The 12,354-nt window shown below is 44.9% G+C and overlaps 2 protein-coding genes across 2 annotated transcripts in view; one reads left to right on the top strand and one right to left on the bottom strand.

The window, feature by feature from the left end:
* sptbn5 (spectrin, beta, non-erythrocytic 5) overlaps positions 1 to 12,354 on the top strand; it is a gene marked incomplete at its 5' end in the record, with an annotated part of 78,719 nt that overhangs the window by 36,885 nt on the left and 29,480 nt on the right. The window contains 10 exons of the mRNA XM_079528623.1: positions 4,545 to 4,731; positions 5,665 to 5,774; positions 6,701 to 6,791; positions 7,126 to 7,242; positions 7,379 to 7,536; positions 8,531 to 8,663; positions 8,864 to 9,009; positions 9,553 to 9,667; positions 9,816 to 9,926; positions 10,405 to 10,584. Coding sequence (XP_079384749.1) covers positions 4,545 to 4,731; positions 5,665 to 5,774; positions 6,701 to 6,791; positions 7,126 to 7,242; positions 7,379 to 7,536; positions 8,531 to 8,663; positions 8,864 to 9,009; positions 9,553 to 9,667; positions 9,816 to 9,926; positions 10,405 to 10,584 — 1,348 coding nt within the window. The remainder of the gene's footprint in view (positions 1 to 4,544; positions 4,732 to 5,664; positions 5,775 to 6,700; positions 6,792 to 7,125; positions 7,243 to 7,378; positions 7,537 to 8,530; positions 8,664 to 8,863; positions 9,010 to 9,552; positions 9,668 to 9,815; positions 9,927 to 10,404; positions 10,585 to 12,354) is intronic.
* Positions 2,538 to 3,458, bottom strand: LOC306942616 (putative endonuclease 4; the record flags this gene model as incomplete). Its single annotated transcript, XM_079528624.1, has 1 exon — positions 2,538 to 3,458. One exon carries the CDS (start codon positions 3,456 to 3,458, stop codon positions 2,538 to 2,540), a length of 921 nt encoding a protein of 306 aa, XP_079384750.1.

The following is a 12,354-nucleotide window of genomic DNA, read 5'->3' as shown; positions in this document are numbered from 1 at the left end:
TTTATTTAATGTCAAATGCAACGTTTCGGTCTTTCGACCTTCCTCAGGCATGATTCAGAATAGGCTGACACTAAATACATTTCATAGGTATAGACAACCAATCAGAAACGCATGTAATCATCATAACAGATAGCAGCACAGTAGCAGACTGCAGAACAGTCATGTGACTCTTAAAGTTACAGTGCTTCTGTGACATTCCTCAAATACTAAAATAACAAATTACAATAATACAGGGACACATATATAAATATACCATAAAATACAAGAAAATCAACATACAATAAATACGCAAATTAATGTCACATAATTATAAGGTCCTACTCACATGACAGTAGTGGACAAGTAAAAACAACACAAATGGTGCTTGCTGCACCCTGCTGGGCAAGAACTTCGATCAATAGTGAAGTGACAGAGGCATTTAGTATGGATAATTATAGCATGACGTTTAATTGTAGTTCATCATTCAGTCCTTTGGGGTGAAGGGTTTGTAATGTGTGTATCCAATAAGCCTCACGTTGTTTAAGAAGGGCATCATGGTTACCATGAGTATAGTTCTGTTTTTTTCCCACCGAACACGGGACATGGATAGTGCTGCCCTATTGCTTATATCACAGCATCGGCCCACTAAATTAGAAGCATTTCTGCTTTATTTATTTACCCAGTGGTTTCCGGAAGTGGGCTCCGGTGACGCCCAGGGGTCCTTAGAAAAATGTGTTAATACGAATTATTCTAACCAGAGCATATACAGTAACAAGTGTAAAGTGATTTACAATGAAATAGAGATTACAACACAGTAAAATCAGAGAAAATCACAAAAATACTAAGTAAAACACACTGGATTAAAAGATAGAGTAAAAACCTAAAATCACACCTGTGTGAAGTGAGGGGCAAAAGTTGTATATAGGAGGGGCTATAGCGCCCCTCAACAACAGAGAGTGACGTGTGCAGCTTAACATGGGGGGAAGGAAGCCAAGAAGCTTTAGTTTCCCGACCAGTTAACATGTGCCGTGTGCAATTGTAAGCCATTAAGACAGCCCTGCCTAACCCTAATATTAAGTGTGTTGCAGTAAACAAGACAGGTGATTTTAAACTGATCAGGGACATGACCATCATCAAGATGACCTCCTTGGTGGATCATCAAGGACAAACATCACCCAAGTCACAAACTGTTCACCCCTCACAATGCACCCGACAGCTGTCAGATTTCCGAAACATGGCATGAGTCTGCCATCAAGACACTGGGCAAGGCATGAGTCTTGCTCAGCGTCCTAATTGGTGCCTGATGACAGGCAATGCCGATCGGCTGACCTTCTCTTTGCTCTTCCTGAACCTACTGTGGATTATATACCAGGGACCAGTTAAGGAAACCCCGTACTTGTATTGTAAATAAGATAAGAGCGACCCCTATGGCTGTGCTGTTTGTAAATTAGCTAAGAGAAACCCTACGAGTGTGCTGTTTGTGTGTGGAACGAGCTTCTACATTTTCTTTCTTGCCTTGATCTCCTAACACCCCTCCCCTCTCTTCTTCCCTTTCTTTATTTTCTTGGAAAAATAACATGATAACTATGCACAAAAACACATTTCACCCACTTTTTTTGAGTGGTGTAAACCACTCCTACAACTGGCTTTTTTGTGCAGAAAAAATGAGCATGGTTGCTATGTTCAAAATAATTTCTGACGTAATTAAATCACACCCGGGTGAACTGGATGACCGTAGCAACCATGCTCATTTTTTCTGCACAAAAAAAGCCAGTTGTGAAATCACATCCGGGTGTGATTTCATTACGTCAGACATTACGTCAGACCACAGCTGATCATGCTATATAAAACCTTACACCACTCAGTTCACACGGGTGTGATTTTTTACTTGTAAAACTGTGATGTGACAATAGAGATGATTCTGAACTCTGTAAAATATCTTAAGGGCTTAGTAGGATAAAAGTTTAAGCTGGAAGAAAGCATGTTTTGCAGCTTGACATATGGTTCCAGGGAGGTCAACATGGGAAATGTCGGCAGGACCGCTAGGTCGAAACATTGTGCAAATAACAGTGATGGGAGAGGTCAAAAAAAGGGGGTGAGGTACAGTATGTTCTAATGGTGCACAAGTGCTTGGTTTATCCATCCATGACAATTTCCTGGTAGCGCCACCAGCTTTCCTTTTACCTATTATGAGAAATTAAGAGGCTAATCAGCATCACAGACAAAATGTAACTAAAACATCACACTTGTGTGAAGTGAGGGGTGCTCTTATCATCATACATCACATTCCGTGATCAGCCAACCTTTCACTTTTGGCGTCTTCACTTTTCTTGCCCTCACTTTCATCTTCAATATGCACTTTGCTCAGCCAATAAAATCATCGCTATGGGGTGATCAGCGAATCACAAGCCAATGTTAGTGTTCACACAAACCCGGAAAGCTGGGTATAGGAGGGGCTAGGGCCACACAAAAACGAAACAAGATTTTTTTGAAAACTGTACAATATGATGAAGAAAACTGTAATATATTGTGGTAATATATTGTGCTTATTGTATTAATTAGTTTTCTGCGTCACAGAGAGAATACAGAAGCTTAATCTGTTGTGGATATTCAAATCTTGGGCGTCCAGGGGTCTCCAGAATCATAGGGATGTTGTCCAGTCTTGGCTCGTTAACGATGTCTCGGAATGCTGCCAGTCCGATTTTCCCCTTGCCGATGTCCTCGTGGCGGTCAAGGTGGCAGCCCAGCGGACCTTTGGAGTCGTTGAGGTGAACAGCTTCGAGGTACTGAAGTCCCACTATCCGATCGAACTCGTCCAACACAGTCTTCACGCCGTCCACAGCAGCCAGATCATATCCTGCAGCGAAGGCATGGCAGGTATCCAGACAGACCGCTACCCTGCTCTGGTCTCTCACCCGGTCGATGATGCCCCTCAGCTCAGAGAACTTACCTCCTACTGTGTAGCCTTGGCAACACATGTTCTCCAGCACCGTTACTACAGTAGGCACTTGGCGGTGGGCGTGGTTGATGGCCCCTGCAATCTTCTCCATACATTTCTCAGTGGTGATGGTGTCTAGAGAGGAGCCGGGGTGAAAGTTGTACAGGCGGAGGCCCAGGGCGTGGCACCGACCCATCTCGTCTATGAGCAGGGCCTGGCTCTTCTCGGACACGTCTCTCTTGGGTGATCCACAGTTCATCAGGTAGGATCCATGTGGCACAATGTGAGCTGGGTCGAACCCATGAAGCTTGCATTGCTCTTGAAACTTGGCTGCTGCAGTGGCGCTCAAGGGAGGCCTCGTCCATTGCCGCTGGGAGCCCATGAAGAGGGCGAAACTACGGCCACCAATGTCTGTGCAGGCTTGCGCTGCCTTCCATATCCCGTCTGAAATGCTAACATGAGCTCCGATGTATTTGTTACTCCCTCTGTCACCTCGCTCGGCCGCTTTCCTTTTGCTTGCTACTTTCTTTCTGGCAGACATTAGTGAACCCTGCTAATGCTACTGTTCTTGTGCCTCGATGACAAACGCCTCAAAATGCTCAAAGAAATATCACACTATGTATTCCACAATCTTGGTGCAGAGACTGTAACTCCGCCTGGTAAATGTTGAAAACATTTATATAACAACAGTAGGCTACTATGACTGTCACAGTATTTGGAGGCCACTCTGTTGTCAGTACTATGACGAAAGTACTGCGGCAAGTACTGCCTACTCGGGAGCGATGCAAGTCGGGGAAACAAAGAAAGTTGGGAATTACTCCTACCCGGTTATGCAATACCCGTTGTACCCATTGTCAGACTACGTCTGTCTGTGGCCCTTTTATGCCCATATATGGAGATCACTGATCTCCATATATGGGCATCAATATATGCCCATGTATGCCCTTGGATAAGGTCATAATTGTGGTTCTAGACAACTGGATCTCCATATACTGTCCTCTATATACCTGTATATTAAAATTGGTAACCCATTGACGCCTGGTGCAACCTATACGTTGTTCTACCTTTGATGCCGACGCGCTCTCTGTGTCTCATCAGCTATTGCTATACATGTAGCAACATAACTATTTAAAAAAAGAATGAATCAGAATTTGAAGGTTTTCAGAAACCTTAGGTCAGGCCCTAGAAGGCGTTCCCAGATTCGGCCTCAGGCATCAATGGAGGGGAGCCGGCCGGCAGGCAGACCATGCAGGTCCACCGCACTCTGACTCAGACATAGCCTGAAAGTACCCCAGCTTTTCTTGTCATAGAGGGGCGGATTAAACTAGCGCTGTCCAAAGTTTTGTCCGAAGTTCAATATTTTTGAGGGGCGACAGCCCCTCCTATGTCCAGCTTTTGGTGCTAACACAAACTTTGTCCTACATAAACAATACATCCAATAACACTGATTTATGCAAATGTATCAAAAACCTCAAAAATGAAAATAGGTGGTTTCCTCCCGACGGCAACGATATGTATATTTTGTGAATGTATATAAGAGGAAGTCCGATGATCTGGGGATCAAGTGGCTGATGTAGTTAGTGACATGCATCTCAACCCATGTCCCCTCTATATCTCTATATCATAGCTTCAAGTCCCTCCAGAAGCCGTTGGATGGGCGGCGAGCCCAGCTGGAGGCCGCCGTGGTTCTGTTTGGCTTTTACCATGATGTGGACCTGGAACTGAGCTGGATCTCAGAACACTACCCCTCCTCTGGACCCGCGGGGTACGACAACTCCCTGGCTGGAGCCATCAGCCTGCAGCAGAAACACAAGGTACCCTGGCACTGTTCACCCATTTAGACCTTCAAAAATGTCTTCTAAATCCTAAAGGTTTTCTGAAAAACCCATGTTTCTATGTCAGTCCGTCGTTCTCAAACATTTTCATGTCAAGGACCCCAAAAATGATATGTATTTGGCCGCCGACCCCCATGTGAAAATTATTGTTCCAGGGACTCCCCAAAAGCAAATATTTGAGTTAAAAATGTTCACTCTGAAAGAGAGATTTGCGCCACATTTTCACGATTAAAAAGAAAATGCAGACCTACAGGCTCATAGCGCTATGAGCTTGTAGATCTTCTATTTTTCAACAGCTAAAGCATAACATAATGCTTAAAACAGCAGAGAGTTCCTCAGGAGGGAGGAACTCTCTGCTGCCCCATCTGGCGGAGTCAGGTTAAGAGCCATCAGCCTGCAGCAGAAACAGAAGGTACCCTAGCTGGCACTGTTCATTTTTCCTCTACTAAAAACAATGACGAGAAAATGTGTAGTGTAATATCAGGCATTACGACACCATCAAGGCCTGCCAAAATAAATAAAAAATTGTTGACAAAACCAACTAGTGCCAGTACTATAAACACTTTAACCCCCACAATGTGCACCACATAAATACAGTAAGCAGCCATATACTACTGTATTACTGTACTGATCAATGCTTTCTTGTGTGTTCTTTTTTTAATCATCCCCTCAAACTCTTCCCCTGCTCCCTAAAACCCCCAGTATACCAAGAATATGACAAACACACTAGTTATTATAAGTACATAGTACCAGTACAAAGAATCACAAGATAATAGCAGTCTCTGTGTCTGTCTCTCTGTGTGTGTGTGTGTGTGTGTGTGTGTGTGTGTGTGTGTGTGTGTGTGTGTGTGTGTGTGTGTGTGTGTGTGTGTGTGTGTGTGTGCGTGTGTGTGTGTGTGTGTGTGTTCTCAGGAGCTGCAGGCGGAGGTGAACGGCCACCATAAACACCTGAACCGTGTCTTGGAGAAGGGGCGGAGCTTGGCCAAATCCAGCCAATCAGTCCGAGCGGAGATGGAGCAGAGGTGCTTCTAAATCCAGAACATTTTAGTTTGTTCATGACAGAAAATGACTGATCATTATTTATCCGAAGTTGGTATGGTGCAGAAAAGCGGGGGGTTATTAAAAAATAATTGAGCTAACTTGAATTAGTTTAAATTTGTATTGTAATTTTTTTTTTTAGATTTTTTAGTTTTTCATACTGTTTTACTCCCCTGTCTTTATCGTGTTTACCCTATGTAAAAAGACAGGGTAGTATCGCCCACACTCTGTTTACCTCGGCTACGTCTTTGCAGTCTTTAGTGTGCGGGAGCACTCAGCAGCAGGATGCTGCGCGTATGCTAAAATAACCAATAACACTCGTATCATTCCATTATCACTCAGTCACGGTGATATGATATCATCAAACGTCGCAGACAGGTGGAGATCATAAGAGATCTCTAGAATCTACACATCCAAAATTATTTCTGTCTGGTCATGTTAGTTTTTAGACTAACTTTTCGATCGATGTACTGCTCTGCCAAGTGCCAACAGCAGCACACAGTTAAAAGGACCGTAGCTTATCTTAGCTTACTTATCACAATAAGTAGCTTACTTATTGTAGATTGGCTATTTTAACTATTCAAAGATGTTTTTCAAAATAGTAAAATAAAAATCACACCCGTGTGAACTGAGTGGTGTAAGGTCTTATATATAAGCCTGTCTGACGTAATGAAATCATGTCTGACGTAATGAAATCACACCCGGGTGAACAGGGTGAGCATAGCAACCATGCTCATTTTTTCTGCACTAACAAAGCCAGTTGTAGGAGTGGTTTACACCACTCAAAAAGGCAAAGTAGTTTAGGGATAAGGGGTAAGGCAGTGACCAAAATAGGGCCCTTAACCTACTACATAACCTAACCTACTTCTGGACTAATTTGAAAATGTGTGTGTGTATGTTGTACCTGCAGGTGCAGCCACTTGACAGCAGAGTGGGAGGACCTAGAGGAGGCCTGTGACAAGAGGTCAGCTCACCTGAACAAGGCCTTCACCAGAGAACAGGTACACACTGTGTGTGCGTGCGTGCGTGCGTGCGTGCGTGCGTGCGTGCGTGCGTCAAGAAAGAAATGAAGAAAAACACAGCCTGGTGTTTTGTCTTTTGTGTGTCTAAACGTGTGTTTAGACACATTTGTCTTTTGTGTGTCTAAACTGTACTGTCTCTGCTGTCATTGGTAATCGTCAATTTCGTCATACAGTATATGGTGGAGACGCTACTTCTACCTATGAGAGATGATGTGCTATCTATGTTTTGTATTGTGAAGGACTACTAGTCCACGACTCGACTTGATCAATTACTCACACAGTGTGTGTGTGTGTGTGTTGTGTGCGCGTGCAGTTGTTGTTAGACTGTGTCGAGTTGGAGTCCAGACTGACCGAGTCTCTGAGTCTGGTCAACAGCGAGGAGTATGGCAAGAATCACCAAGCAACACAGAACCTCATAACGCAACACCAGGTAACACACAAACACACGCGCATGCACTCACACACACTAGCTCCAACACAACAAGATACTGAGCATAATGTCATTTTTGCCAAGTGCTGGCAATCATTTTTTTTGCTACATTTGACAATCTCCTCTCCTCTGGCAGGTTTTGGAGGGTCAGTTGGAGGTGATAGAGGGGGAGGTGGAGGAGTTAAGGGAGCAGGTGGATGAAGCGGTACACAGATGGAGCCTGGAGGAGCTCAACAGACCGTACAGTCGCCTGAGCAGCCTCAACAAACAGTTACAACACCTGACTGCCATAAGGTTGTAATTCTAGTAATTATACCACAACTGTATTAATTTACCTCCACCAACAAATTTGGACGTGGGTTATGTCTTCCCCATGCACATTCCGTGTGTTAGCAGGGTGTCTCCAAAACGTATGAACGGATTTGCGTTAAACTTTGTAGAAGGGTTTGTCATGAGACGCGGTATCCGAAAAGGGGGGCATGGAAAGGGTCTCAACAAGGCGTGTATCTTCCAAACAGATTCATTTAACACCATGAAACAGGGGCCATGAAGAATCAATTAACTTCACATTGACTGGTGGAAGGAGTGTGTGCTGGTGGGTGTGGCCCACGACAAAAAGGATGGATACAATTAAGACTACAACACTTAAAGGAAAGGTTTGTCTTGGCACAAAGTAGAACTGATTATCTTTTCATACTGACTGGCAGCTGGGTCACTTTGGAAGGTCTCCAAAGGGGGCCTTGTGGGGGGTCATCGAACTGGACTCACCCATGGACTGGGTCACTTTGGAAGGTCTCCAAAGGGGGCCTTGTGGGGGGTCATCGAACTGGACTCACCCATGGACTGGGTCACTTTGGAAGGTCTCCAAAGGGGGCCTTGTGGGGGGTCATCAAACTGGACTCACCCATGGACTGGGTCACTTTGGAAGGTCTCCAAAGGGGGCCTTGTGGGGGGTCATCGAACTGGACTCAACCATGGACTGGGTCACTTTGGAAGGTCTCCAAAGGGGGCCTTGTGGGGGGTCATCAAACTGGACTCACCCATGGACTCGCTGGTTGACCCCTTGGTTATGCCCACTTGTGTTTTTCTCATTTCTCCATATGAAGCTTTGTTGGGTGTCATTGGTTTTGGCTCAGAGCCACTAAACTCATTGTGTGTGTGTGTGTGTGTGTGTGTGTGTGTGTGTGTGTGTGTGTGTGTGTGTGTGTGTGTGTGTGTGTGTGTGTGTGTGTGTGTGTGTGTGTGTGTGTGTGTGTGTGTTGCGTGTTGCGTGTGCGTGCGAGTGCAGGGGTCAGAGGCTGAGGGAGGTTTTGGTGCTTCATGAGTTTACTGCTGAATGTTCGGAGCTGGAGGACTGGATCGGTAAGCAGAGACAGACAGCATCATCACAGGACCTTGGAACCGACTACCAACACATCGTGGTTAGAATTAAATTAATCTACTTTAACTGCCATGTCTTTATCAGTATGATTAACTTAAGGTTCAATTTGCTGTGGGGGACGGGTCATTTATTTTGGGAAATGTCTGTGATGTTTGTGTGTGTGTGTGTGTGTGCGTGTGCGTGTGCGTGTGCGCGTGCGCGCGTGCGTGTGTGCGTGTGTGTTTGTGTGTGTGTGTGTAGTTGCTGCGGGGGAAGTTTGAAGCGTTCGTGAAAAAGCAGGAGGTGGGACAGGAGAGACTGAGGGCCTGTGAGGAGCTGGCACACACCCTGATTAAAAACAAACACCCCCAAACTAACTCCATCAGAGACACACAACAACAACTCACGTGAGTTAATCCGTATGTCAATCTTTTAGTTAGTTAGTTAGTTAGTTATGAAATACAGATCTGTAGAAAATAATATAATTTTAGAGCGATAAAAATAAGCGATTTAGCCTAAGACCCAGTGCGCGCGGTCGGAGCTGCATTCCGGATGTTATGTAATATTTTATGTTAACATCAGATTAAGGTGAGAAAACGGTTAATTTGGAATTCTCCTTCAAGTGGTTAATGTTTATTTTGTATAAATAATAAATGATATGCAAAGTATAACAAGTAACAGAGATGTCAAATTCTGTAAGTAGGTAAGATGGTCACCTTGTGGCCTCTTTGAGTATTGCAACCAGCAGCTTCCAACCTGACTTTAATGCACACATTTATCTTTGCAATCGGTTTACAAAATGATATATGAACCAGAATACTCTGACAAACCTGACAATAAAATGTGAATGATAAGACAAAGTAATGACAAAATGCTTTTGTTGACACCTTTATTGAAAACAATGGCTGCTGCAGCGAGCCCACAATTAAGTCTGTCTGTCTGTGCATCAGGTCCTCATGGGAGGACCTCCAGATGTCGTGTAGGGAGAGACAGGACCAGCTGCAGAGAGCAGAGGAGTGTCATCGTTTCCACAACGATCTGACTGATGCTCTGACTCACATACAGGTAGGTAGCAGGTAGCAGCCTCCAGTATCCTCCTGCTGGGTGCTGGCAGACGCTGTATTCTGATCAGTCAGAACGTTGCTCGGGTCAGGATAGAATTTAGAAATATTTAATATGAATGAAGATAATTATTGCATCTGTCTCTCTGTAGGAGCAACAGCAGAGTATCCCAGAAGTCATAGCAAGGGACCTAAGAGGAGTCACATCACAGACGAGGAAACATGAGGCTCTGCTCCATCAACTGGCCGCGACTGAGCAACAGGTGGACGCACACACATGTGCACACACATGTGCACACACATGCACTAACGCACGCCCACATGCACTAGGACATTCACCAATACAAATTGACATGCACCACAATGGGACCGGAGTCACCGGATTGAATGAATATACACAATGAGCTATAAATTGATGAAATTCACTGCTGGACTTTATGGCATTCGTAGACGTTAGATGACGTCAGTTTTTTTTTGTTACGCTGATTGGCTGAAGGGGGGGTTGTCTGTCAACGTTGTAGTCCCGTAACCCGAGTCAGACTCCATTCGCATGTATGGAAATGCGATTTCGTTTAATATTAATGATATAATATTATCTGCAAAAAAGGCTGAAAAGTGGATCGAGCAAATCATAACAATTTACTCATTAAGAGATCTAAAGGTCAGGGGTCTTTGACGAATGAGTGTGAGCTTCAGTTCCTGAGGGATCCTCACGGCCCGCTTTGTCTGTGTGTGTATTAGCTCCAGGAACTGCTGGATTCTGCTGACTCCGTCTTGGAACTCTGTTCTCCAAACATGAAACTCCGCCTGCAAGAAGTACAACAGGAAGTGGTGGAGAGATGGGAGGAGCTTCGTCTTGTCATTGAGCAGAGGCAGGCGGAGCTAAAGCTAGCAGAACAGAGATACCAGTTCCTCAACATGGTGGGTAATACTGGGTATCCACCATGGCCTAATCAAATGTATCCCGCTGGTCTAGGATAGGATCACATTCCACCAGAGATTATCTTTCATGTGTCTCTCTTATGCTGTCTCCTTCTCAGCTTTCCTACTGTCTGTCTCTCGTACACTGTCTCCATCTCAGCTTTCCTACTGTCTGGCTCTCCTACACAGTCTCCTTCTCAGCTTTCCTACTGTCTGTCTCTCCTACACGGTCTTCATCTCAGCTTTCCTACTGCCTGTCTCTCATACACCGTTTCCATCAGCTTTAATCTCTCCTACATTGTTTCCATTTTAGCTGGTCAACCGTGTCTTTTTGATCTAGATGGGCCTTTGAGTAGATAAAGAGCCAATTTGAAAAACCCACACAAAGACATCCATTCATTTCTGTAATAACACCTTTCTCTGCAGATAGTCAGCATGTTTTATTACTATTAAACGATTGAATTATTCTTTGCATTAGCAGCCTATAATAAGACTTAAAAGCAAGTCAGTTTCAGCATCGACTTGGCTGGTGATTGTACAGTAGATCTCGCCAGCATTAAGAAGTAGATAGCATGACTTAAGATATTGCCCACCCATTGTCTAAAACTTCATATAAGATGGAGGTATAGAGAGTACGGTACAAATGTATGAACATGATGCTATAGGTCACCGTCACAGTAGTAAATTAACCCATTTCGACCGGAGACCAGTTTCTACAAAATGTCTTCTAAATCATGACAGTTTCTATGTCAGTGGTGCTCAAACTATTTCATGTAAAAAAACCCTAGAATTATATGTACAGTATTTGGCAGCCGACCCCCATCTGAAAATATGTTGCTCTAGGGATCCCCCCCAAAAGCAAAGATTTGAGTTAAAAACGTTCGCTCTGAAAGAATATATATATTCAAAGATTTGCGCCACATTTTCACGATTTTTCAAAAATAGGAGCTTGTATTTTTCAAGTATAACATAATGCTTAAAACACCAAAAGAGGTTCCCGTCCTGAATACAATTCAATATAACTCAATAAATGAACCAGAAGCGTACTCTCTTTTACTGTACACTAGTGATGCAAACCTCCCCCTCTCCCTTCAGGTCCAGGACTACTCCCTGTGGTGTGGTCAGGTTTAAACCTCCCCCTCTCCCCTCAGGTCCAGGACTACTCCCTGTGGTGTGGTCAGGTTTAAACCTCCCCCTCTCCCTTCAGGTCCAGGACTACTCCCTGTGGTGTGGTCAGGTTTAAACCTCCCCTCTCCCCTCAGGTCCAGGACTACTCCCTGTGGTGTGGTCAGGTTTAAACCTCCCCCTCTCCCTTCAGGTCCAGGACTACTCCCTGTGGTGTGGTCAGGTTTAAACCTCCCCTCTCCCCTCAGGTCCAGGACTACTCCCTGTGGTGTGGTCAGGTTTAAACCTCCCCCTCTCCCTTCAGGTCCAGGACTACTCCCTGTGGTGTGGTCAGGTTTAAACCTCCCCCTCTCCCCTCAGGTCCAGGACTACTCCCTGTGGTGTGGTCAGGTTTAAACCTCCCCCTCTCCCTTCAGGTCCAGGACTACTCCCTGTGGTGTGGTCAGGTTTAAACCTCCCCCTCTCCCCTCAGGTCCAGGACTACTCCCTGTGGTGTGGTCAGGTTTAAACCTCCCCCTCTCCCCTCAGGTCCAGGACTACTCCCTGTGGTGTGGTCAGGTTTAAACCTCCCCCTCTCCCTTCAGGTCCAGGACTACTCCCTGTGGTGTGGTCAGGTTTAAACCTCCCCCTCTCCCCTCAGGTCCA

This window comes from Electrona antarctica (genome assembly GCF_951216825.1).
Source record: "Electrona antarctica genome assembly, chromosome: 18".
Lineage (NCBI taxonomy): Eukaryota > Metazoa > Chordata > Actinopteri > Myctophiformes > Myctophidae > Electrona > Electrona antarctica.
This window is presented reverse-complemented; position numbering and strand designations above follow the sequence as displayed.